Here is a 22,971-nt window from a genome sequence, read left to right on the forward strand (position 1 = left end):
ATGAGGTATTATGGGTTTATTTCATTTTTCTGAAGCCATATACTTTTATTAAGCATTGAAAAATATTTTCACATGTACAAAACAACTCCACTTTCCACAGATTGAAAACTAAAATGGAATACTTCAGGGGGAAAAAGGAGGTGCTGTGCTTAAGTTTACTATACAAGATACAATCCATGCCTGATGAAGTTAAATTCTTCAATTAGAAATTTACTCAAAAATGAAAAAAGTTATGCACCCTCACATTTTTCAAAATGCGAAACAAATCTCTTTGGGAAACAAGATCCTTTTTTTAAAAAAAATTGTATCCTGAAAAGATACTGACCTGAAAAAGGGTAAATAATCATATACAAGGCATAAACATTACACAAAATCATTCAGACATTTTATAAAGAGATCTGGAAAAGTACCTAAAATAGTAATTTTTCTTTAGTATAAAAATTCAATAATAAAATATTGCTCATAATAAATAAGAGGCGAATTTCAGTAATACTGCTCCTCCCCTTAAAGCTTTCTCAGACATAATTTTTTAATGACCTAAAGTTTGCATTTTGCCCCATACTTATAAGCATCAGGTCATTCTTTGTGAGAATGAACTAAATGCTATTTTATAGACACATGAAATCCACTTCAAGGGGCATTTTCCGCTGTGTGTATAGGGAAGAGAGGGGAAGGATGAGGGGGTGGGGAAACTCTACTTTCAAAGTGAGCAAAAACTAACTTCAGTAATATTTCTAAATCTAAAACAAACAAAAAACCCCAAAAAACCGCAACAACAAAAAATTTGCTTTTTTGTCAAGCAAACCTTATAGTATACAATTATCTCTTGGTTTCTGAAGGCAAAGAAAAAAAACCAAAGTTTCCTCAAAAGCTTCTAAAAAAGCTGTTAGGCTGTGTTCAGCTACTGAGAATGAAGCTGTTAAGGAAAATACTATAGATTCAAGCCTTGTTCCATTTATATGGGGGCGCTGGATTTCATTCCTGCTCGTCCCACTTGTAGACATGGCAGTTTGGAACAGTTCTTAAGCAGCTGCTCTATAGCAATGTGACGGACGTTAAGTTGGGAGGCTAAGGAATCCTTTTCTTGAACTTGGCGTGTCAGCTCCTCAAAAACATCTGTAAAAAGATTAGCAGGTTAACCTAACTAGTCATACTGTTAATTGAAAGTCTCTAAATATTTAAAAAGGGGCAGGTCTAAAGTTTCAACAGCAGAGCCCATAAATTCATATGCCAAAACTAAGGACCCTAGCAGACCTTACACTTAAACAAGCTAAACTGTTTAGATTTGAAAAGTTCAAATATGAAATTAAACTAATTTACACACATATAAGTGAAAATGAAAGGAATTTCTTCTAGAACGGAAGTAATTTCATAATAACAGCATGTATTATATCAAAGTGTAGTTAAGTTTTTTTTTTTACTTCTTTGCTCTGGTATTTAGGTTCATGTGGATTTTGGATCAAAATTTAAAACCTTGGTAAGTCATTGTAGTTCTCTTTCAAATTATATTTTTTTTGCACAACCATAAGAAAATTTAAAAGTTCTTACCCTGTACTTGCTTGAGAAGCTTTTTATTTAGTTGCTCTAACTCTCCAAGAGTCATCGTACTCACTGTAACAACAAAACCCATTATTATTACCAGAGAAGCCAAATATTAAACATAAGCATTAGTAAGCAGATTGTCAGTTCCTCAAAATTATTTATTTGTACCCTAAATATAGCTGTTCAGGTAAGTCAAGAACAACACCGCTTAGCAGTAATTTGTCAATGTCTGAAGAGTCACTCTTCTAACTCAGCTGCAACTGTTACATTAATTTACATACCCTATTCACACAAAACCCTGTGTTCAGTGTTAAAAGTTCATAGAGCCATAGATGTTAGGGTCAGAAGGGACCTTGGTAGGTCACTGAATGCGACCCCCCTGCCCTGGGCAGGAAAGAGCCACCCCACCTAGGTGCTTGTCCAGTCTCCTCTTGAAGACCCCCAGGGTAGGGGAGAGCACCACCTCGCTTGGAAGCCCATTCCAGATTCTGGCAACCCTAACTGTGAAGAAGTTATTTCTGATGTCCAACCTAAATCTGCTCTCTGTCAATTTGTGGCTAATGTTCCTCCTAGTTACTCCAGGGTTGCCCTAGTAAACAGAGCATCTGCTGTTCCCTGCTGCCCTCCCCTGATGAATTTGTAGGCAGCCACAAGATCACTTCTCAGCCTTCTTTTGCAAAGGCTGAAGAAATCTAGATCCCTCAGTCTCTCCTCGTAGTTGAAGCTTTCAAAAACAGCATCTGAACTGACACTTGTCTGGGCAAGTGTGCATATATAGCCTTTAATTACCTCATTATGTGTTATTTTTTCCATCCCCTAAAGCCATGCTTTTTCTGGTTTAATAGTCACAATCAAACATATCACCTGCGATTAAGGGAATGCAAATTCTAAGTTCTGTGACTCGGGACACAGTAGAAACTGCCCCTAGCAAAGACTGCAGCACAGAAGCAATCACTTGTCTGTCAGCTGCACTGCTCATTTGTGTATCTACAACATATACTTTTTTTATTTACAAAGGCATCCCACTGGCATTGTTTTAACCTTCAAGAACTTAATACAGCATAGGAGAAGGGCACAAATTCTTACGGGAATGAAAACTAGTGTATTTTTTCCTACTTCCCCATCAAGAAATGCTACGAGTAAAAACATCTGAGAGTTATGTTAGCATATAAGGCTATGACAATCTGTATCACTGGCAAGTAAACACTCTAAATATTATTTTCCACATTCTAGGCATCTTTAAAGTCAATTATTACTTTTCACATTTTGATTTCCTGCAAAGTTCACTAGTCTCCCATATCATTAAATCAAAGATAGTTTGGCGTCTAAAATGCATCTCAGGGATGTTAGGAGGAGACAATAAGGTTGCTGTTGGAAGTAACATACTGGCAGGATTACCCATCCCTGGCAAATAACATTAAAAAGGTAATTTCTAGGGGTGCACAGATAGAGATCTGGGGGGCTGATAACTGCTTTTTAAGGACACATATCAACCAATATTGGTCGGATATCCAATACAACTACCATCAGGTGGTAAGTCCAAAGTGGTGGAAGGGGAAGGGAAGGGGAAGGGGGAGGGAAGTGGCATGACAGAGCAGATCAATGCCCCCTGTGGTGAGGGAGGGGGCAGGCGGTGGTACGGGACAGAGCCACAGCTCTTGGGGTGGGGGCAGCTCCCGCTGCTACTTGCACCCTGGGAGGACAGGGGCAGGGAGCATGTGCCCCTGGATCTGTGTGAAGCAGGGCAGGCTGCAGCTGCGGGGTGGAGCCAGAGCCAGTGCTGTGCAGGGCTGTTCTCGCCAGGGGCTCAGCTCAGAGCAGACTCTGGCGGCACTGGGAGGGGCCCGCAGCCACCACAGGTTTTGCTGCAGCTCCACTTCTAGACCCACACTGCCGCCTGGTGCAGCCACAGCTAAACGACCCACCTCCACCCAACCGCAGGGAAAAGGGGTTGCAGCCTCCTCCCAGCACCACTGAAACCCACTTGGAGCCCAGCCCCTGGCAAGAAGAGCTGCATAGCGCCATCTCTAGTTCTATCCAGCAGCTGTCACCCACCCCATGCAGATCCAGGGGCACACATCCCTGCGCTCACTCTCCTGCAAGCAATGGCAGCAGCTGCCCCCACCCTATGAGCAGTGCCTCTGGCCTGTACCCCACCCCGCCAAGCAGCACCTGCCCCTGCCCCCTCCCTCACAGCAGGGGGCAGTGATCTGCCCCTCCATGCCCCTTCCCTCCCTCCTCCACTGCTTCCACTCTGCCAGCTCTGCTCCATGGTACTCTGTGGCTGTGCGCAGCATGGGTGTTTATCAGCCAAATTATTGGTCCCATCAGGCCAATATCTGATAGAGATGATTTTCTGTATAATCGGTGCTGATCTGATATCAGACTGATGTATCGATGGTACCTCCAGCCAAGAGCCAAGAGCTCTCTTTCAGTATAAGACATGTGGTAGGTTAATTTGGGTTCACAAGCAAGAATATACAATCCATAGCGATTTACTTGGTAGTATAGCCTCCTGAAAACTAGTTTTCCTAGCTTCACAATAATCATCTTTTCCTACCATGCACTGATTTATGTACACTAGCAACAGGCAAGCTCTCAACTGGTCAAGAGACTGAAGAAACTATGCAGAAGACAGCAAGAAGCTAAACAGCACTAGCTCATTTCCCCTCTACTTACGTTCTTCCCTGCTATAATGGGGACATCTTCTTTGAACACTGGTATCCAAGTCACTTTCAGCATTTTCTGTCTTCTGTGTTTGGTTGTGACTAGCCCACAAAACACTACTGCAGCGAAACGTAGCACCAGTTTTTTGCAACATATCAAGTCTGAAATCAGTGGATTCTTTTGGTTCAAAAATACTTTGTGAACAGTTTGAAATGCTCCCAGAATTTCCATCTATACATTTTGCAGAGTACCTGGGTACTGGGGAATCAAACTGTGGGAGTAGTTTTCTGTCTGTCTGATGTCTGAAGTTAAAAAGCTGGTGCTGGGATGTTTTTGAGCTTTCAGAATCAGAGTCCAAATCCTTGTTTTGCGCATACTGTATAATCCGGTTAATTTTTTTGCTCAAGATGTTTTTTACTTCTGCATAGGTACTTTTGGAAAGTTTTGATCGTGGGCAATCTTGGTTTGCTATTAAGTGGAATTTCTCAAAGCAGTCTCTGTGCCCCCTTAATGATCTTGTGTGTAGGAGATTAGACTTTGGTACACCTGTCAAGACAAAAGTGACAGATATTCTGTTACTGAATATATCAATTAGCATTCGATAATAGCTTTAACTGTACAGAAGCTCAGAAGTGCTTGTATAAGAGGTTTTATTTTCACACAGCCAATAAAACCACTGAAATTAAAACTGAAAATGAAATATTTTAGCACTGCTCTAAGTTGGATTCTCTGCTATTGGTTCCATTTAAGTGTTTGTGTATAAACTATTTTGCCCAGCAATCCTGTACAAGGAAGGGCTGATATATTATATCCAATATATCACCTGTGTCTATTCATGTCCATGATTTTCTTTATCAACATATAGTTTGAAGACACTTACAGGCAATAGATTCTTTAGGTCAACAAGTTATTTCTGTAGTGTAGAACAGAGAATTCAACTCAACTTAGCTGGTGGCTATGGTTCAATCATGGTGGCAACATTAACTGCTTCACTGCAGACAGCAGCCCCAGTGACCACAGCAAGAAGCCTTGTGAGAAACACTACCTCAAAAGGGTTCTGATAGATACAATGGCAAGGGACAGTAATCACACATAAACTGGTATTAGTAATCGGAAACTGGCACACATCTGTAACGTAACCATAGTTCAGTGCATATAAAACTCTTTCAAAATGGCTGAAACCAGTTTGAGATAAATCTGGGTCAATGCAGTGTCATATTTAACTGATTCAGGTTAAACTGCTTTATTGAACTTCTGTCCCAGATCCCCTCTAGATTCAAGTTAACTCACAGTTCCCCAGAATCTCAGGATGCTTTGCACTTTCCCCTGCAAATCCCCCCTCGCAAACTAGGCAGGCTAGCCTTGGCCCAAGCTGTCTGCTCCAGGTAAGCAGGGAGGCTGATGCCAGCCAGAGGACTTGTGGGGCAGGATAACTGTCCTTTTGTAACAGCCTGTGAGACTTCATCTTAAAATGCCTCAAACTTCACTTGGCTGAGCTGTTCACCCTTCCATTATTTTCTGAGATGGATACAAGAGACAGTGATTAACAAAGGAATTATTGCCTTTTATATATCATTCATACTATAAAAGCCAAGAATACCCAGAAAATAAAGGGTATTCAAAGAAAACAAGTCTGGCAGTCTGTAGGGACAAATCACATATAACTTTAACTTAAGAGGATGGCTACCCCACAGTAAGATCAGCAGAAACAAGCTCAATAACAGGATGACTCCAAGTACAAATCTCAAGACAACAGCATACAAAGGATTAATTTACAAAGGATTTTCTGCCAGATTCTTGTCACTCCCTGTATTAAGTAGATACATGTTACCCAGGAGGGGATGGGTGAAAAGTTAACACCTTATTCAGCAGTTCACTTCCTATAGCCAGCTTGGGAATCTTTGAAAAAAAAAAAATCAGGGTATTTATTTAGGAGTCTAATATTTGTTCTCCAAAGTCCGTATACTTTGTCCTCAGATTGTAAGCAACAAGAGGCAGGGACTCAATGTCTGCACAGTATTTAAACACAACCTTGATCCAGGCAGCCTTTTGTTGTAACAATTAAAGTAAAATAAGCTTCATTAAGAACAAGATATGCAAAAAGGGAAAGAATCCAGATCCACATCAGAACTGAAGCACCAGTGAAGTTGAAAGAAAACAAGGTCACAAGTAGAGAGAGAAAGACTTGGCAAGCTGAGCTGGTAACAAGAAAAGGCCTATATTACCTTTACCCCCACAACTCAAAGCTTTCACCATATTAAACATACTGAAATAAACATCTACAAGAGGAAATTTCTTGTTTTCTGCCTATATTTGTCTTGTGTAGGCAAATTTAAAGTCAAAATATGGAAAGTGGTTTTAATAAACAGTGTCTAATGGCAGGGCTGGCCAACGTACCACAGGCAGCTGCTTCTGGTGTGGGACAACAGAAGAGGGAGGTTGAGAAACAGCACACTGGCAGGGCAGGAAGCAGAAAAGCTGAGTGGTCATAGGAAAGGAATTGGAGCAGCACTCAAGGAGGGCACAGGACTAATTTACGGCATGCTTGCCAAAAAGGTTGGACCCCACTGCCCTAATTAATTCAAAAGATATAACTTGTGATCTTTATTAAAATCCCTCTATTTACTTTGGTGGCCCTATATACTGGCATTGCTAAAGAAGCAACATTTGACTGAACTGTGTGACCGTTTACAAACGGGTCCAGTTACTGAATAATACCAAACTTGGGGGAAGTACAGTGGGTAGAACATTTATTCATTCTTACTTTTTCACCTACAACAGATTTTAGATCCTTATTCTGAACTACTGACTTCAGCAACAATAATTAGCAGCTCATAATGCCCACTTACAACAGGACTAAAACCCTGAAGGGCATAACCTTATCTAATAACGGATATCTTGGCATGTGCTCTTTTTTGGGGAAGGACAGATGGGGGAGGAAGAGAAGGGCACATACTCTCTGCAATCCACTCAACAGGTGTATTAAACACCTGCATATCAAGGCTATTTTACACATCCTTGTGACCACACTTCTTTTCATCCAAAACAAAAATGGCAATAAATAGCTTGCTTGATTAACTTCTTATGCCTGTATTCATCTTGTTAGGTAGCTATCCAAGAGAGTTTGGTTTTTTTACCTCAACTGAAAATAATACAACAGAATAAGCTGCTGTTATTAGATCTGGATCCCAGCAAGTATTCACTGCGACTTTCCAGGTCTAAATTGCTTTTAAAACTAAGAACATGTGAATACCTGTTATCAGCAGCTAAAGGGATAAAGAGCACTAATGAGAAATAGAGTCAAGTTTAATTTAATTTCAGCTGTCAGAATTCTACAAGGCTAAATTAATCTAACTAATGATAGTCTGCACTGCAGTATTCCCCAATTAATGACTGCTATACCAAGTCCTAAAATCTACTTCTTTTAAAAAATAAACAGACAAGCAAGCAAAGGTATCATTATTAAGCTAAAATGAGAAGTGAGGTTTGAATTGAATTTAAGAATGTTCGTACATTTAGGACGCAAGTATCAGTTTAAAGTCATATTTCTAGTCAGTCTGTAGAAATTGTCTGGATTAGAACTGCTGAAGTGCAGGGAGAGATTTTCTGCTATCTAGATGTAGCACTAGGTTTTACCCAACTTAGATGAATTCAAAATTGAAAGGTGTAGTTACTTATCTAAACAATGAATGTCAAATTCACCCTGGGCCCCAGACCTGATCTGTGGGGCCAAAGGAGGGGAGGAGGTCTGGATGCAGCAAAGGGCTAGGGTACAGAGGCAGCAGGGCAAGTATCTACATAGCTCCTTCTTGCTCCTGTTTTTCCAACAGCTGTAAACATCACACCCATGAGCCCTGAATTCTGCGGCCCCACCTCCTGAATTGTATTGCTCCATCCAGCCCACAGGCCATATATTTGACAACCCTGATCTAACCTGTTAGAATACGGAAAAAATTTTCATGGTTTTTACTTAGGGGCATAAGCAGACGGCAGGACTGTATCATTATCAAAAGGATATGGATATAAACTGCTACAGTGCAAGTGTTATGTCTGCATAATTCTATTGGGTTATCCGTGTGGTAAACTGCTCCTACTTAACCATGCTTCATCCAGCATTTATGTTAAGGTGATTTAGGTAACTCGTATTGCTACAGGGCTATTGAGACCTAACAGATTATAACAGCTGTGGCAAGCTCCTAAATAGGTGCTCCCCCTCCCCATTAAAGCTGGTTAAGTATACCACTGTATGCTTAGGGTACTGCTGAAACCATTCTTTTCTACTGTCTTTTAGAGTCCTTTGGAGGGGTCTGATCCTTCCTATTTTGCCTAGGAGCTGGAAGTACAAGGTTGTAATACAGGGACGGGCAAAATATGGCCAGTGGGCCAGATGTGACCTGCCAGGACATTCTATCTGGCCCACGGGGTCCCTAAAAACTTTAGAAAATTAATAATTTGTCTGCCCCTGGCTGCCTGTCATGCGGTCCTTGATGGCTTGCCAAAACTCAGTAAGCGGCCCTCTGCCTGAAATAACTGCCTGCCCCTGTTCTAATACTTCTCCCCCTTTCCCATATTTTCTAAAAACAGTGTCACTCATGAACAGCAGCTCTTTTTGCTTGCTCCCCTTCAGAATTCTAGTCACAGCTACAACATCTGAAATAAAGCCCTTGGTAAGACTGGGAAAGGGCCCTAAATATTTATCTCACCCCTTCCTCCTCTACATGTGACCTTGACTCTCAGTTTCGTCTAGAACAAGGTGGAGAAAAAGACTAAGGACTATACCTTCAATTCTACTATTCAAGCATATTTATTCCAGGCACTCCCTTTCTACAGATGATGTATTTCAAGGACAGAGCCTATACTTCTAGAGACTTTTACTAGCTTAAAATGTTACCCGTAAACATGTGCACACACAAAAATTAGTCAGCAAGAGTTAATTCTCTCTCTCTGATAGAGACGCAAGAAGGAAAAAAAAAAAAAAAATCACTGCCTTCCTGTACTCCCAGAAGAAGAGCTGAGCAGATAGGCTATATTATATTTACAAATGAAAGAAAGCCTTTCCCTTATTCACATTTACTAAATCATCAGCCAACCCATTGCAATAAATTCCACAAAAGATATTTTCCATTGTAACTATAAGACATTTGTATTTTATTAAATAAAACCCAGGTACTTTGCAGGACTAGATTCCTTACCACTCTCCTCTTCCTGCCCCTGTAAAGAAGAGTGTTTGCAATCCATAGTGTGCTGGTGAACTCCAAAGGAGTAGATAAGTAGCATCCTTTAAAGCAGGGGCACCCAACCTGCAGCATGGGTGCCACAAGTGGCACAGGCAGCCTCTGCATGCCACAAAGCAGACTGGGGAAGGAGAAAGAAGCACGGGGGCAGATAGAGCAGGGAGAAGAAAGTCAAGTAGCAGATTAGGCAGAGAACACAGGGCTAGAAGCAAAAAGCAGAGCAGCAAATCAGTAAGCGGAAGGAAATCAAAACACAGATCATTGTTGCCTTATGCAGGGGTTTGGACTAGATGCCCTCTTGAGGTACCATCCAGTCCTACTTTGTGACTTCTATGAAAGTGGTACAGGGAGGGTACAAGGTTATTTGCAGCACAGATACCAAAATGTTGCCCCCTACTGCTTTAAAAAAAGACCACAACAAACACCTGAGCAGTTGCTCTTTAATTCAGCAACCTGCCTACAATTAAGCAAGTTTCAAACCACCCACATAAAAATGATCAGGACTTGAACTGTATCCACCAAGATCATTCTTTAAAAAGACAGCAAGTATTGGATTGTGGCATTTTAGCCAGTTTATTGCAACTCTCCTAGGAGATTTATGCAATTGAAACATTTTCATCTTTAGGAGTATTTAGAGCTAATACTGTTCTAAAGATGAGGAAACAATAAATATAGCATTACTACAAAAAAGTGAGTATGTATGTTTATTTAAAGATCAGTGTTCTCAAATTGGCCCCTCATTTCCATGTGCTCAGAGAGAGCAAGGTCTGACAGTAAAAACAGGGTGGGAGGGGCTGCAGGGGGAAGAAACTGGGGAGGTTGGGGGGCAAAGGGGCTACCTAACCCTCCAGATTTACCTTCCCTGCTGCAGCAGTGGGAAGGGGACAAATTAAAAAGGCAAACCTCCAACAATAAGATTCCATACCTGGAAAAGTATAATAAATTTTCCATATATAGAATCTAATTATTGGTGGGTTCTTATATCTGACAAAATATGGTATTAAATATAACTTCCTTTAAGATAAGGGGAAAGAAAAGGCGGGGGGGGGGGGAATAAAAAGCTATATACCTTGAACTGAGCTGGAAGGCTTCAGTCGCCTAATAAGTGTTAGTCTGCAAAGGCGGGCAGATTATCATTCAAGTTATAACTGCAAACGTCCCGATTCATATGTATATGGTCCAACTGTACTTATAGAAATGGAAACTGTTTTGTTGTTCGCTCATTAATACTTACATAGAAACATTGTTAAAGGATAAGTTTAATAAAAAAAAAACGTTTCCCATCATGTTTGGGCATGACAAACTTAACGGAAGCTGCATCATTGTCCCACTTAATTTCACAAGCCTGGTCAAGTCTATGCACATGACTCAGCTTTGAACTGTAAATGCTACCTTAAAAGCTAAGAATATTAAAACAGATTTATTCTAGAATCACATTATTTTAAAAGTAAAGTGAATTGAGTTAACAGTCAAATACCTAACAATAAAAATCAATAAACTGCAAAGTACTTTGTACATTCAGCATAGGAATGTCTCATTTATAACATTCTGCATTTGAAACAACTACAGAACTGCAGAACAACTCAATATATTTATTATATCTTAAAAAAACAGCTCTTGGAATAGGAGGCTGTTTTAGTTCACTTCACCATCTTTAAATTGGATGTCTCCAACTCTGCAAGGATTAGTAGGCTATTCAACACCAGCATTTTCCTGAGAACATGAGACAACCCTGGGAATCTCCTCCATGCTTCCACCTTGGAGGCTCTCCATTATAGAGAATCTAGCTAAGGGGTCTAATTCTTTCTCTAAGTGTGAACACTCCTTCCTTAACAGCCAGCAAACCTGCTGCCAACCCTGCTATAACAAACTCTATCATCTGTAACGAAGCATGAGAAGCCTACCACAGCATTTCCCAGCCCCTGCCAACTGGAACATGAGAAAGATCAAGTCATAAGAAAATGCAAAACCATATGATATAGATGAGGTACTGCTGAAATAAAAAGCAACTAAGTCCCTCTCCCTTCCAAGTCATTACAAAGCCACTGGCCCAGGATGGTTTTTTAGGTTTATTGTTGTACTGCAATAAAAAAAAATATATATATATATTTTAGAACATACATAAATGTGGTACTAGCACTTCAGGCCACAAAAAAAGCAATGGCCTTTTTATTTTTATTTTTTTTGCCCTTATTAAGGGAAGGAAAGTACAGCTGTTAGTGATGATACAAGCCAGGACTTTGGGCAGAATGGGGATGCCTATACATGTGCTTTAATGCACAGTAGCATGTTCTACCGCACGCTAAAGTGGTGCATAAGAAAAGTGCTAATAGTCTAATGTGCAGTAGAATAGGCTACTGTGCATTAAATGTCACGGGGGGGGGGGAAGGGCTGCGTTACTGCCTAATGTGCATTTATTTAGTACCTCATATTTCACATGCATTAGGAAAAGCACATTAACACACGTGTAAATGCACTCAATGTAATTTAAATATATGTTGTAGTCTGGATCAGATACAGCATTTGTCCTGAACGTTGAACATGAAATGCAAATACCTCCAGTGGTAGGAAAAGTCATTTTGTGGTTCATTAAGCAGCACAAGTCTTAACTGTTTGAAGCAAACAGAGAGGCCATAATAAAAGTTTTTATGCACTTCAGATCCTATCTAATACAAATGCTAAAATAACTGTATGGGCATAATGAAGTGGAAAAAAAAATCACTGTGAGATTCACAAAGATGAACATATCTTTTTTGGTATGAAGCAACAACTGCTTTTTGAACAGTTTCCCATACAAACACATGCCTCATGTTTTGCTCAGATGTCATGTTGGGAGAACAGGCAGCTATTATTTTCCAAGTAGTGTTGCACAACTTAGTACGAGCCCAACCCTGCAGCCCTAGCATGCTAAGTCTGTCCATGCAGGATCAGGCAAACTAAGTTGATTCAGCAGCAGTTTGTCCACTACAAAAGTGATCAGCTTTCTGCTACAATTCTGGTAAAAAGATGCTATCCCCATCAAAATGAAGAGGAACATTAGAGACTGCTTGAGGTCAGCAATTTCATTATTATTTTTAAACAGAATGATGAAATGGTAGTTGAACAAACAAGTGAGACATGTAAAGATTCTCTCTGTATTCACATGAGAAGGATGGACATCACCACACATTCTTCAATTATAAAACCCCTGAGGCTAAAGTCTGAACAATTTTGCTTTTTTGATTATACATGCAAAAATAGCAACAAGTAGTTTGCACTAAAATCCTATGCTGTACCAGGTATCATTAAATAGGTATCAGAAGGTTTTTGAAAACAGTGGGAAAAAGTTGTTAAAATAAATAAAAAGTGTCATTGTTGCTTTTAACCACAGCAAGACACTAAAGACTTCAACAGTCAACTACTTTCTTTTACAAGTGAAGTCCTTGGCTCATTTATTTTTTCCCCTCAAGGTTATTACTTCTTATGCCTCCTCTATTAAAGCCATTTGAAAGTAAAGAAAAAGAGAAGACAGCATACACATGAGGGAAAAACTTATTTTTAGAGAATCCTGTAAAAGGCCTCCAACAGGGGCTTTAAGACTTACTTCCATTATGCTTAGACAGGAGTAGTCACTGTGACTTTAATAACCTTTCTCAGCTCATGAAGTTAAAGCAATATGAAACAGCCACTATATGTGGTTTAATAGGTCTTTCAGCAGCCCAGAACCAAACCTAATGTCTTGATGTACTTTTGATGCCATGTGTCCCAGGGGGACAAAAATGGAGGCACCAGAGCAGCCTCCTGTGGCAGGACCTGAGGCACGGCTGACCTGCCCAAAGAAAGAAATAGATGGCCCTGAAAAGAGGGCACGCTTACCATCCCTAGGAGAAGCAGAGCCATGCCAAGAAGAGCCACCAGCGCGGTTCATCAGCTGCTTTTGTTGCCGGCTGGGAACAGCACCAGCAGATGACATCAGCAAAAAACGCTGCCCGGCAGATTTAAAAGCCGGCAGCAGGAAAATGGAGACAGGTGCAGCAATGCCAAAGGGCAAAGCTGCTCCCCAGGCTGCAATTCCACAGGGTTGGCAGCTCAGAACGAGGCTGGACAGAGACCCCCAAGAGGGGTCTTGACCACATTAGAAGAGTTACATACCCAGCTCGGCAAGGCAGCCGGGCCAAGGAGAGACGGCGCTGAGGGATCTTGTGGACCACAGACTCAGACCCTTGAGTGGGGAGGGCAGAAGCCCATACCCTGATTATTCTTTTCTTATCTTCTTTTTTTTATTACTTTATTTTGGAGGGCACACGGAGGCTGGACCAGGGGGGAAGTACCCACAAGTGACCCTCGAGTCAAGTGAGAAGACTGAGGCAGCATAGCAGAAGCCTCAAAAGGGAGACAGGTGCAGAGACGAGGATGGTCCTTGACCTTGTCATCCAGGGTGAATGGTCATCGAGGGATGGGCAAGGAGAGAAGAGAGCAGACAAGAACATTAAAAAAAGGGACAGGCCAGCAACCCATCACCTGGTGGTCCTGAGGGCTGGCACATGGTTGGGGTATAGGGGAGCCCCAAAAATGCCCACAAAGGGCAGCACCCGGTCTGTAAGAAGCCCCAAGGAAGAACACCACCACTGAAGAAAAGAAGACTAAGTTGGGGCAGGCAAATGTCAGGGCCTCCCTTGGGGTTGAGCGTGACCCAACACATAGGGCCCAGGGACACACCCTGCAGCCAGAATTGGGTGTGCGCTCAAAGGTCACTAGACAGCACCTATACAAGACCAGGCGGGTGCACCATGTTTAAGCAAAATCATTATATTGCAAAACTGACATAGCCTTCGTAATTAGAGACTAAAGGCATGTCCAGACAAGTGCAGACATGCAGTATGTGGTATTACAGACCCATTTGTGGTGTCACACACTGCACATGCAGGCATTCCCCAAACTGCTACTTTGGGAAAACCCAGGGTCAAAAAAAAAAAAAAACCCATGCCAAAAGAAGCAGGGTGGCGCACATGGTTCCTGCATATATCACCCAAACCCAGAGCCTGGCCAGCCAGAGCCATGCTGCCATACAGGCTTCCTGCTGGGTCCAGCAAAGTTGCTGGCCCCAGCCTCCCCTACCCTACTGGGAGTAATCTGCTGTGTGCCAGTGTACACATGGCACAGGCCTTCCCTGGGTAAACATGCTCCTGCTCATCTGGACGCACCCTAAGGGTGATTACATTACATCTTTCCTAAACAGACAACCATCATTGCACAAAATGTACAAGTCTAAAGAAATTCCATTCATATTTAAAATTTGAAAGTAAGAAATAGTGCAGTTTGAAGGTCTTTTCTCCTTTACACAAACACGTTTAATTTTGTCAGAATAAAACTGACTGTTAATATCTTCAGTAAGGAAGATATTTCATTTTGCTTCGTTTTGTCAGCAAAGTGTCAGGAACAGAGCTGGAAGAGCCATCAAGTCATATGAAGCTCCTTGTACAAAGTTTTTTTTCCAGTGGGTAACAGCAAACTGGCTGGGAACCTAGAAACATTCACTGCTACTGCTAGCAACATTGAAACTAGTATGCAGAAACAAAGACCTGTGGACTACTCAGCAGGATTCTCTTATTTGGCTGGAAAGAAGCAATCTATGATCTGCCAGATTAACAGTAATAAACCCTGCCCTGCTTACTTGCGACTAATTTAAGCACAGAGGACTCTGCAAAAATGACAGCCAACTGCATTTATAGCATCAGAGCTCTGCTGCCAAAAATATACTGAGCACAGAATTGACTGATTTCATTTGTACCCAATGTAGGAGTGCATAAGACTAGGATCTTGGGATGTTAACACTTAACGTTTATTGGTTGTCTATCCTAAATTAGATTTGACATGAAATAGGCAATTCTGGTAAGTCTGATACAAAAGAAAGGCCTACTTTGCTAATTCTGTACCAAAAGTCTACTATTCTACACCCTTTAAAGGTGTTCATTTATGCACTTAATGAAGAACCAGATTTTGGCACAAATATTAGAGGCTTCAAACATCATACTTTGTTTGACCCACCTGCGTAGCAGTTTTTTGTTAAGATATAGCTTCCTGTTTCTCTGTCAGCCCTCCAAACAAAAAAAAATAAGGAAGAGAGGAAGGCAGTTGTAGTAAATCATTTTTTACAACAGAATAATTTTTATCTGTCAGTCACTTTTTTCTCATCCACTCTCTTGTTCTGCCATGTGATAGACAGGAGATACTTGCTTACATGCTACACAAAAAATAAATAAATAAATAAATAAATAAATAAACATGAACATATGGTATTCAGAATGCCGAGATGCTCCAGTCTTCAAAAATTAACCACAATAGTGTTGTAAGCAGTCAGTGAAGCAGAAAAAGGGTCAGGAAATTCCACAAAGGCAAGCATGCATGCACTACCTTCTATGAAATGAGAGATGCAATCAGACTCTTAGCTTCCAGTTTAGTTAGAAATGCTGACCGTATAGGCACATGAATAAATCATCATTAGGTAAGTTAAGGTGCGAACTTAGAAGTTTGTCAGCTACTCCGTGGTAGCTAATCCTATGCACGCAGCCAGTTACTGCAGCTGAGATGCCTTTAAGTTTACAAGTAAACTTAAAATAGCTTATTTATGTGTCTCTATCCTCAGATATAAACATCCTGCAATCTACTTGAAAAACTGTACAGAATATTGTGAGGCTGGCACCAATGCAAAGGTCCCTACACTGGTTTGGGAATAGGTTCAATGCAGTGATGGTCTCTGGGGACATGATGTTTGAAGTGTGATGTTGCAAAGCAGAGACATGTTAAACACACACTGCCATGGATCAAACTACACTGATGTTGTGTACACATGTGCAATCTGAGCATTTGAAGGCCTGCCATTATTCAATTCCCACTAATAATGTTATGGCCACTCCATCCTAGGAAACTTATGTATGGCATGTTCATCTATATAAAACTGTGTCATACTATGTAGCCCCTACATAGAAATTCTGGCTATCACCTAACTTTTAAGTTGTCTATAAAACTTGCTCCAGTTGCTAGTGAACCAGTACCCTCACAAGGACTGCCATCACAACTGATTCTCAAACAAACGACAGAATAAACTTTGGCTGAATTATTTTAATCTTGATATGCAGTCTTCCCTAGGAGGAAAACAGTTCGTAGAGTTAAATAACAGACTTTCCCAGTGTCTTTTTAGTGGATAAATAGAATTTCAACTCAAAACTATCAGATTTACAAAAACAAAAGCACCCACTCAAACTACTTTTGTAGTATATGCAAAACATCCATCTTTGAAGAATGCCAGCAGAGACCTTTGAGGCCTGCACACGTCATCGTCAGCAGCTTTCGAAGTGGTAATGCTGACATGCCTCATGCAACTTCCTTACTTATTTATGCAACCTACCCCTCATGTAGAACAGGAAATCAGTCTACAAGTCTATGCATTCCTGTATCCATAAAAAGGACCAAAGTTACATACACATATACACCAAGCTGTCATGTTCTCTTTATATGAAAGCCAACCAATGCACAACAAGGATTTACATGAGCAAAGTGGCAGTTTTAAACCTTAGTTCTATGCTAAGCAAGATCTACAGAGGCACCCAGTTGGACAAAATACTAGTAAAAGCTATTCTTAAATAAAAAAATTAAGTGTTAATATTAATATTTATTTTAACTTAAGGACTGGCAGGTACTTCAGGTACACATTTTGGATTCGCAGATGCCTTCTCTATAGATAGTCAGGCTGCCCTCTCTTCCCACATCCCCACTGAAGTGCTTTAAGATGCCAAAATTTCCTCACAGTGTACATGTATTCACAAGGACTATGAAGTAAATCAGCTATATTTAAGCTAAAGTCAAGAAGCAAACACATGTAGAAACATTTCTAGAATTAAGATTTCAAGATGAAGAGAATCTAACACATCTCTTTATTGACAATGCTGAGCTTGTAAAACTACTCACAGATATCCTCATAATTATGCACACTTCAAATATTCCAGTGAATGTTTAAACACACAAAGGCAGCCTCAGACACACCTAAACATTTTACACCAACCCAGGAAGAAGCCTGGTGAGTTCGGACAGGCTGGGACAGCCCCAGACTAAGAGTTAAAAAGGGTTTTCACTTCAACTTAACTATGTTCCTCAAGAATGCAGTCTTATCCATACAAACAGACTGTTATGGCTGCTTGGAATAACACTGATACAGATGTGGCTCTACTAAGGCACAAGCGTACTCAACACTAATTCAACTGCAATTTGTACAGTCACCTAGCTGTATTTTCTGTATTATTTAATTAGGAAACATTTTAAAACGTCATATCTTTTCCCATACCATATTAACTCTCAAGCCAGAAAAGTTTCATTTTTCTCATAAAGTTATCTGGAATAGTTGGCTCTAGAAAACAAGGATCAGATGTTCCCAAGGGAAGAATTTAAAAGAAAAGAATTTAAAGTTCACAAACTCAAGTTTGTGACCTTTGCCAGATGAAGGAGTTGGAGATACCTTTTGGCAAAAAAATTGTGTATGAAGGCAGAACAAGCTACTGTGGACACAGGGAATGCTAAAGAAACAATAATACCATAGCTATCTATCCTGAAACATTTCGCTAAAACAAAAATCACCATAACTATTGTATACATTATCTCTTTCCAATGCTAGAACAGAAACTAACAGGTTATATAACAAATGGTAATTATGTAACCCTTTGCCAGCAGCAAATATAACAAAACTAAGTCTATATACCTATTTGACAACTGTTATTTAGTTGTTATGTTCATATAAGAGCAGTAATAATAACCATGACATTTCTAGGCACTCTCTCATAGCTTTCGGAATTATTCAAACCAAATTATTAGGCAAGTCATAATTCCTTATATTTTTGATACAAGGAGTAAGTGTATTAGAACACTTATTGACAGCTTTTATTATGATTGAATTAAGCCAAGAAAATTTATGGAATATTTTATTAGTGTGTAGATTAAGCAGTCTTTTTCCTTCCTGAATCTTGGTATCATTTCAAGAATTAGAAAGGCTATTGAGGACAGGGCATTGAACTAGGACTAAGGAAACCACCTTTTGCTTCCTGGTTCGGAAACTCTGGTGCTGTTTTGGAAAGGCATGTAATTTACCATGTCTCACTTCAGTTACCCATCTCTAAAAATAGTGTTAGCACTTCCTTATTTCATACAGTTACACTGAAGGCAGAAATCCATTACAGACTGAACTATTCTAAGACTATGGTGACCAGTCCATAATTTTTAATACAGGCACATATAATGGGAACTGAAACACAAAATGAAGCAGAACTTAGTGCTCTACATAGCTAGTTCTTTAAGAACTCCTAAGACTATAATGCTTAGATTCCTTCACAAAATCTTTAATATCTCTGAAGTCACAAGTCACATGAAATTTCAGTATTTCTTAAAGTAATAGCCATGGTGTATACTTCCAGTTTGCTAGAGTACAACTCAAGCAACATAACATAGCAAACATATATGACATCTGCTTTATCTGTGTCAATGCTTCTAGCAGCAAAAAAAAAATCACCATTTGTAGCTGAAGGCTGTACTTAACTCCCATGAAAAAGTCCAGTATTTGACAAGACAAAATTTTAAGTTTTTCTCTGGGATGGTAGCATTAAAAAACCTGAGGCTTGCAGATTTCTAATGACATTTTAAAGACATGAAAACAACAAGATTTAAAAACAGCCTGACAGCATACTTTAATATTCAAAACTACTGTCCAATTCCATCATGAAAAGATGCAAATACAGTAGAAAGTTCTGTCTATATCAACAAAGCAGATAAGCATATTATTACCAAAATGCAGAACAGGAATACTAATTTATCTTTTTTTTTGTTAATTTAAATGATACTGTTTGAAGCTAATTCTAGGGATTTTTTTTTTTTATTGAAAGTCAGCACAAGAAACTGCTGAAGCACTGTGAAACACTTATTACACCTCAAAAGATGTTCCAAAAAGGCTTTATGTTACCATCAGTTACAGTGGATGTTACCATCAACAAAACATCAAAAGCAACACTAGTTTATGTACCACATTGTAGACAACCTTCATGTTCAGCTGTCTCCTGTCAATTTAGATTGCTGCAGCTGTGCACATAGATCTGAATGAATAAATATCAATTAAGTAATTTTCTAGATCCTGAAGCAGCACGATGCTACAAAGTTTGTCCCGAGTTAAAACAAAATTTATCTGCAGCATGCAAGGGAGCATTTTACTCTTTGTTCAAGCCAGCATTTAACTCGTATATAGGGAAAAAAATCCCAGACCAAAGACAGACAAACAACATAACACAAAACAGAACAACCCCCTCCAACACTACCACACACAAACTCCACAATCCAAGGACATCAAACTTAGATGCTTGTGAGTTAATGTTCAGGGACCCTCAAAATTAAACCATGGCCTTGCCTTACCGGAAGCATTTTACTTTTACAGGAATCCTGAAATCAAGGTTGATTAAGTCACATTATATTATAAGCCCCTTTGTAATCATTTTAGCTTAGTTAAATGCATCTCTATAGCAGTAGTGCCTGGAAGCTTTATCATGAACCCAGGCTCCACTGCCTTGGTACCACATAAACACCTAGCATAAAACTGGATCTACCCTGAAAACGTTTGTCCAGGTTATTCCTATGGAAACTGAAGTTTTAACCTGAGTGCATCAGTAAAGTGCTGTCCTAGAAGATCAGATGCCTTGAAAGCTCTTTAAAAAAAAAAAAAAAAAAATACAGAATCCTCTGATTGGGAACTTCAGGTACTACCAAACTACAAAATCTATTAAATCTTTCTCTTGATATTCGGAAATAATTTCCTTTAGACAATTTTCAAAATGATAATTCAAGCCTGCAAAGCTTCTGAAAATGCAGTGATGTATCCTCCTCTGTAAATTTAACAAGAACAACAATACCCTAACTGCTTTGTATATTAAATAAGCATCTGAGGAAAACTTTCATACAACTTGTCTAATTTTCAGTTACAAACTTTGGGAAATGGATAGTTACAATATAAGTGTAAAGCTGCCAACTACATACTCTAGACCAGCGGTTCTCAACTGCATTAGACCCAAGACAGCGCTGAGAAAATACCAGTTCTTAGCTTCCACTCACTCCTTCTTTGACCACAGAAAAAATAATACCACCATCTTCTGTTGCAAAGGAAATGAAAGATCACAACAGACTAGAATGTTTTTGGCATTCTGAATTCCTATTTGAAATATCTGGCTTTATCTTGTGATACACAAGTGTTTGGACACCTGGCAGTGGTAATGTTACACAACATCTTTAAAAGGGACTCGGGATACCCTAGTTAAAAACCACTGCTCTAGATGGGCAAAGAAGGCTCCAGGGTTTCTATGGCGTACAGAAGAACGAGGTAATAGCAACGTAGACACAGAGAAGTAGGGCTGAAAGGGATCTACAGACGTCATCTAGTCCAACCCCCTGCCTGAAGCAAAATCATCCCTATTCAAACCATCCGATACAACCATAATCTGAACTCTGCATAAGATTACCCTCAACTCAGATTTAAACATAGATCCTATATCTAGAAAGATATAATCAAGTCACTGATCTAACCTGGGCTATGAGAGAGGGCTCATCTTGGTCTTCACCCCAGAAAGTACCAGCTCCCCCTCTGACCTTGTTCTCGTGGGACTCCCTCTTGGCTTAGCACAAGGTGCCATTTGACAGAAAGCTCCCCAGGCAGAGCTAGCCCAGATGGGCTTCTTACCTTCAATGTTCAGCTCGAAACAGACATGGCAAAATGAGAGTGTCTCCTGCTCCGTGCCCAGCTTGCACACACTGCACACATTGTCATCCGTCAGGTCAATGTTCACAAACTGCTCCTCATTCATAGTTGCCCTGGGAGAAATCAGAGAATAAAATTAGGGTTGGAAGGGACTTCAGGAGGTCATCTAGTCCAACCCCCTGCTCAAGGTAGGAGCATCCCCAACTAGATCATCCTAGCCACAGCCTGGTCCAGCTGGGTCTTAAAAACCTACCAGGATAAACATGCCACCACCTCTGTGAGTAAACCTGTTCTAGTGTTTTACTACCCTCCTAGTAGGAATTTTTTTCCTAATATCCAACCTAAGCCTCCCTTGCTGCAACTTGAGACCATTGCTCCTTATTCTGTCATCTTCCCCCACTGAGAACAGCCTAGCACCATCCTCTTTTGAACCTCCCTTCAGGTAGTTGAAGGCTGCTATTAAATGCCTTCTCAATCTTCTCTTCTCCAAACTAAATAAGCTCAGTTCCCTCAGACTCTCCTCAGAAGTCATGTCACTAGCCCCATCACCATGTTTGTTGCCCCCTGCTGAATTCTTTCCAATTTGTCTATATCCTTTCTGAAGTTGCAAGGGGGGGGGGGGGACAAAACTGAACAGAGTACTCCAGATGTGGCCTCACCACTAGAGGGAAAGAATTACTCCCCTGACCTACAAGGAACACACCTACCAGTGCAGCCCAGTATACCATCAGCCCTTTTCCCAACAATGGCACACTGCTGGCTCATATTCACTGTATTGGCCAGTGTAACCTGGCCTGTAACCCCCAGGTCCTTATCTGCAGAGCTGCTGCCCAGCCAGTCAGCTCCCAGCCTGTACCGGTGCATGGGTTTCTTCCACCCTAAGTGCAGGACTCTGCACTTCTATTGAACCTCCAGAGATTCCTTTTGGCCCAATCCTCCAACCTGCTGAGGTCTCTCTGAATCCTAGCTCTGCCCTCCACTCTTAACCCCCAGCCTCTCTTCTGCAACACCACTTCTGGCTTGTTACACCTTGCCTGACCTCTTCCCTGCCCCCTAGCCCGGCCGTTGGGCCCCTCGCAGCCCGCGCGCCCCGATGATGACGTCATCCGGGGCTGGCTTCGCGGCCCCGCTTGGCGCGCCCGGGAACGGCTCCCCCGTGGCCTCGCGCCTATCTCATCAACCGCGTTTCAGGCCGCGTCACTCCGCGGCGCGCCGGGACATGCGCAGAGCCACCCTCACCCGAGCCCGCTCGTGTCGCTGTGCCGGTCCCGCTCCACACTTGTTTGCGCCTGCGGCGGCTACAGCGCCGGCCACGGCTCCGCGAGGCCCCGCCCCCCCTGCTTCCGGCCTGCACCATTGTCCCTGATAGAAAGAGGGGGGAAACAGGGAAGGAACCATTAAACGCCGTCTTTTGCACGGCTTTTTTCTCCTCTGCGAGGCCGCGCGGGAGAGGGCAAGGCAGTGCGACCACTTTCCACCCCCACGCACTTTCACAGAAGCGCTCTCGGTATGTGAGGCCTCTTCCCCCGCCCCCGCGTGCAGCAGTTGGATTCTCCCAGAGCGTCGCGCAGCCGTGGCCGCCGGCGCATTTACTAGAGCAAGTGATTGTGGGGGAAGAGGGCTGTACTATGACGGGCGCTAAGGGGGCGGGTCCGGGAACTGCAGGTTGCACGACTATGCAGTGAGGGGCGGGATGCGGTGTGTTCTACTGTGGCCGGGTGTGCGCGTACATATGTATATTCATATATGTGTCTATATGCATACATGTAT

The 22,971-nt window shown here is 41.3% G+C and overlaps 1 protein-coding gene across 2 annotated transcripts; it reads right to left on the reverse strand.

The window, feature by feature from the left end:
- Window positions 1-22,533, reverse strand: CUNH21orf91 (chromosome unknown C21orf91 homolog). Of its 2 annotated transcripts, none has more exons than XM_019528760.1 (5): window positions 22,441-22,533; window positions 21,184-21,314; window positions 4,222-4,755; window positions 1,549-1,611; window positions 1-1,116 (listed from the first exon to the last, which is right to left on the reverse strand). In XM_019528760.1, the coding sequence occupies exons 2-5, from the start codon at window positions 21,305-21,307 to the stop codon at window positions 956-958; spliced, it is 882 nt and encodes a 293-aa protein (XP_019384305.1). In that variant the 5' UTR covers window positions 21,308-21,314; window positions 22,441-22,533; the 3' UTR covers window positions 1-955. The 2 variants fall into 2 exon arrangements, with proteins under 2 accessions (XP_019384305.1, XP_019384306.1); XM_019528761.1 differs by lacking the exon at window positions 22,441-22,533 and adding an exon at window positions 21,909-21,919.
- Between the last annotated feature and the right edge of the window lie 438 nt (window positions 22,534-22,971).

This window comes from Crocodylus porosus, unplaced genomic scaffold, assembly GCF_001723895.1.
Source record: "Crocodylus porosus isolate Cpor-Errol unplaced genomic scaffold, CroPor_comp1, whole genome shotgun sequence".
Lineage (NCBI taxonomy): Eukaryota > Metazoa > Chordata > Crocodylia > Crocodylidae > Crocodylus > Crocodylus porosus.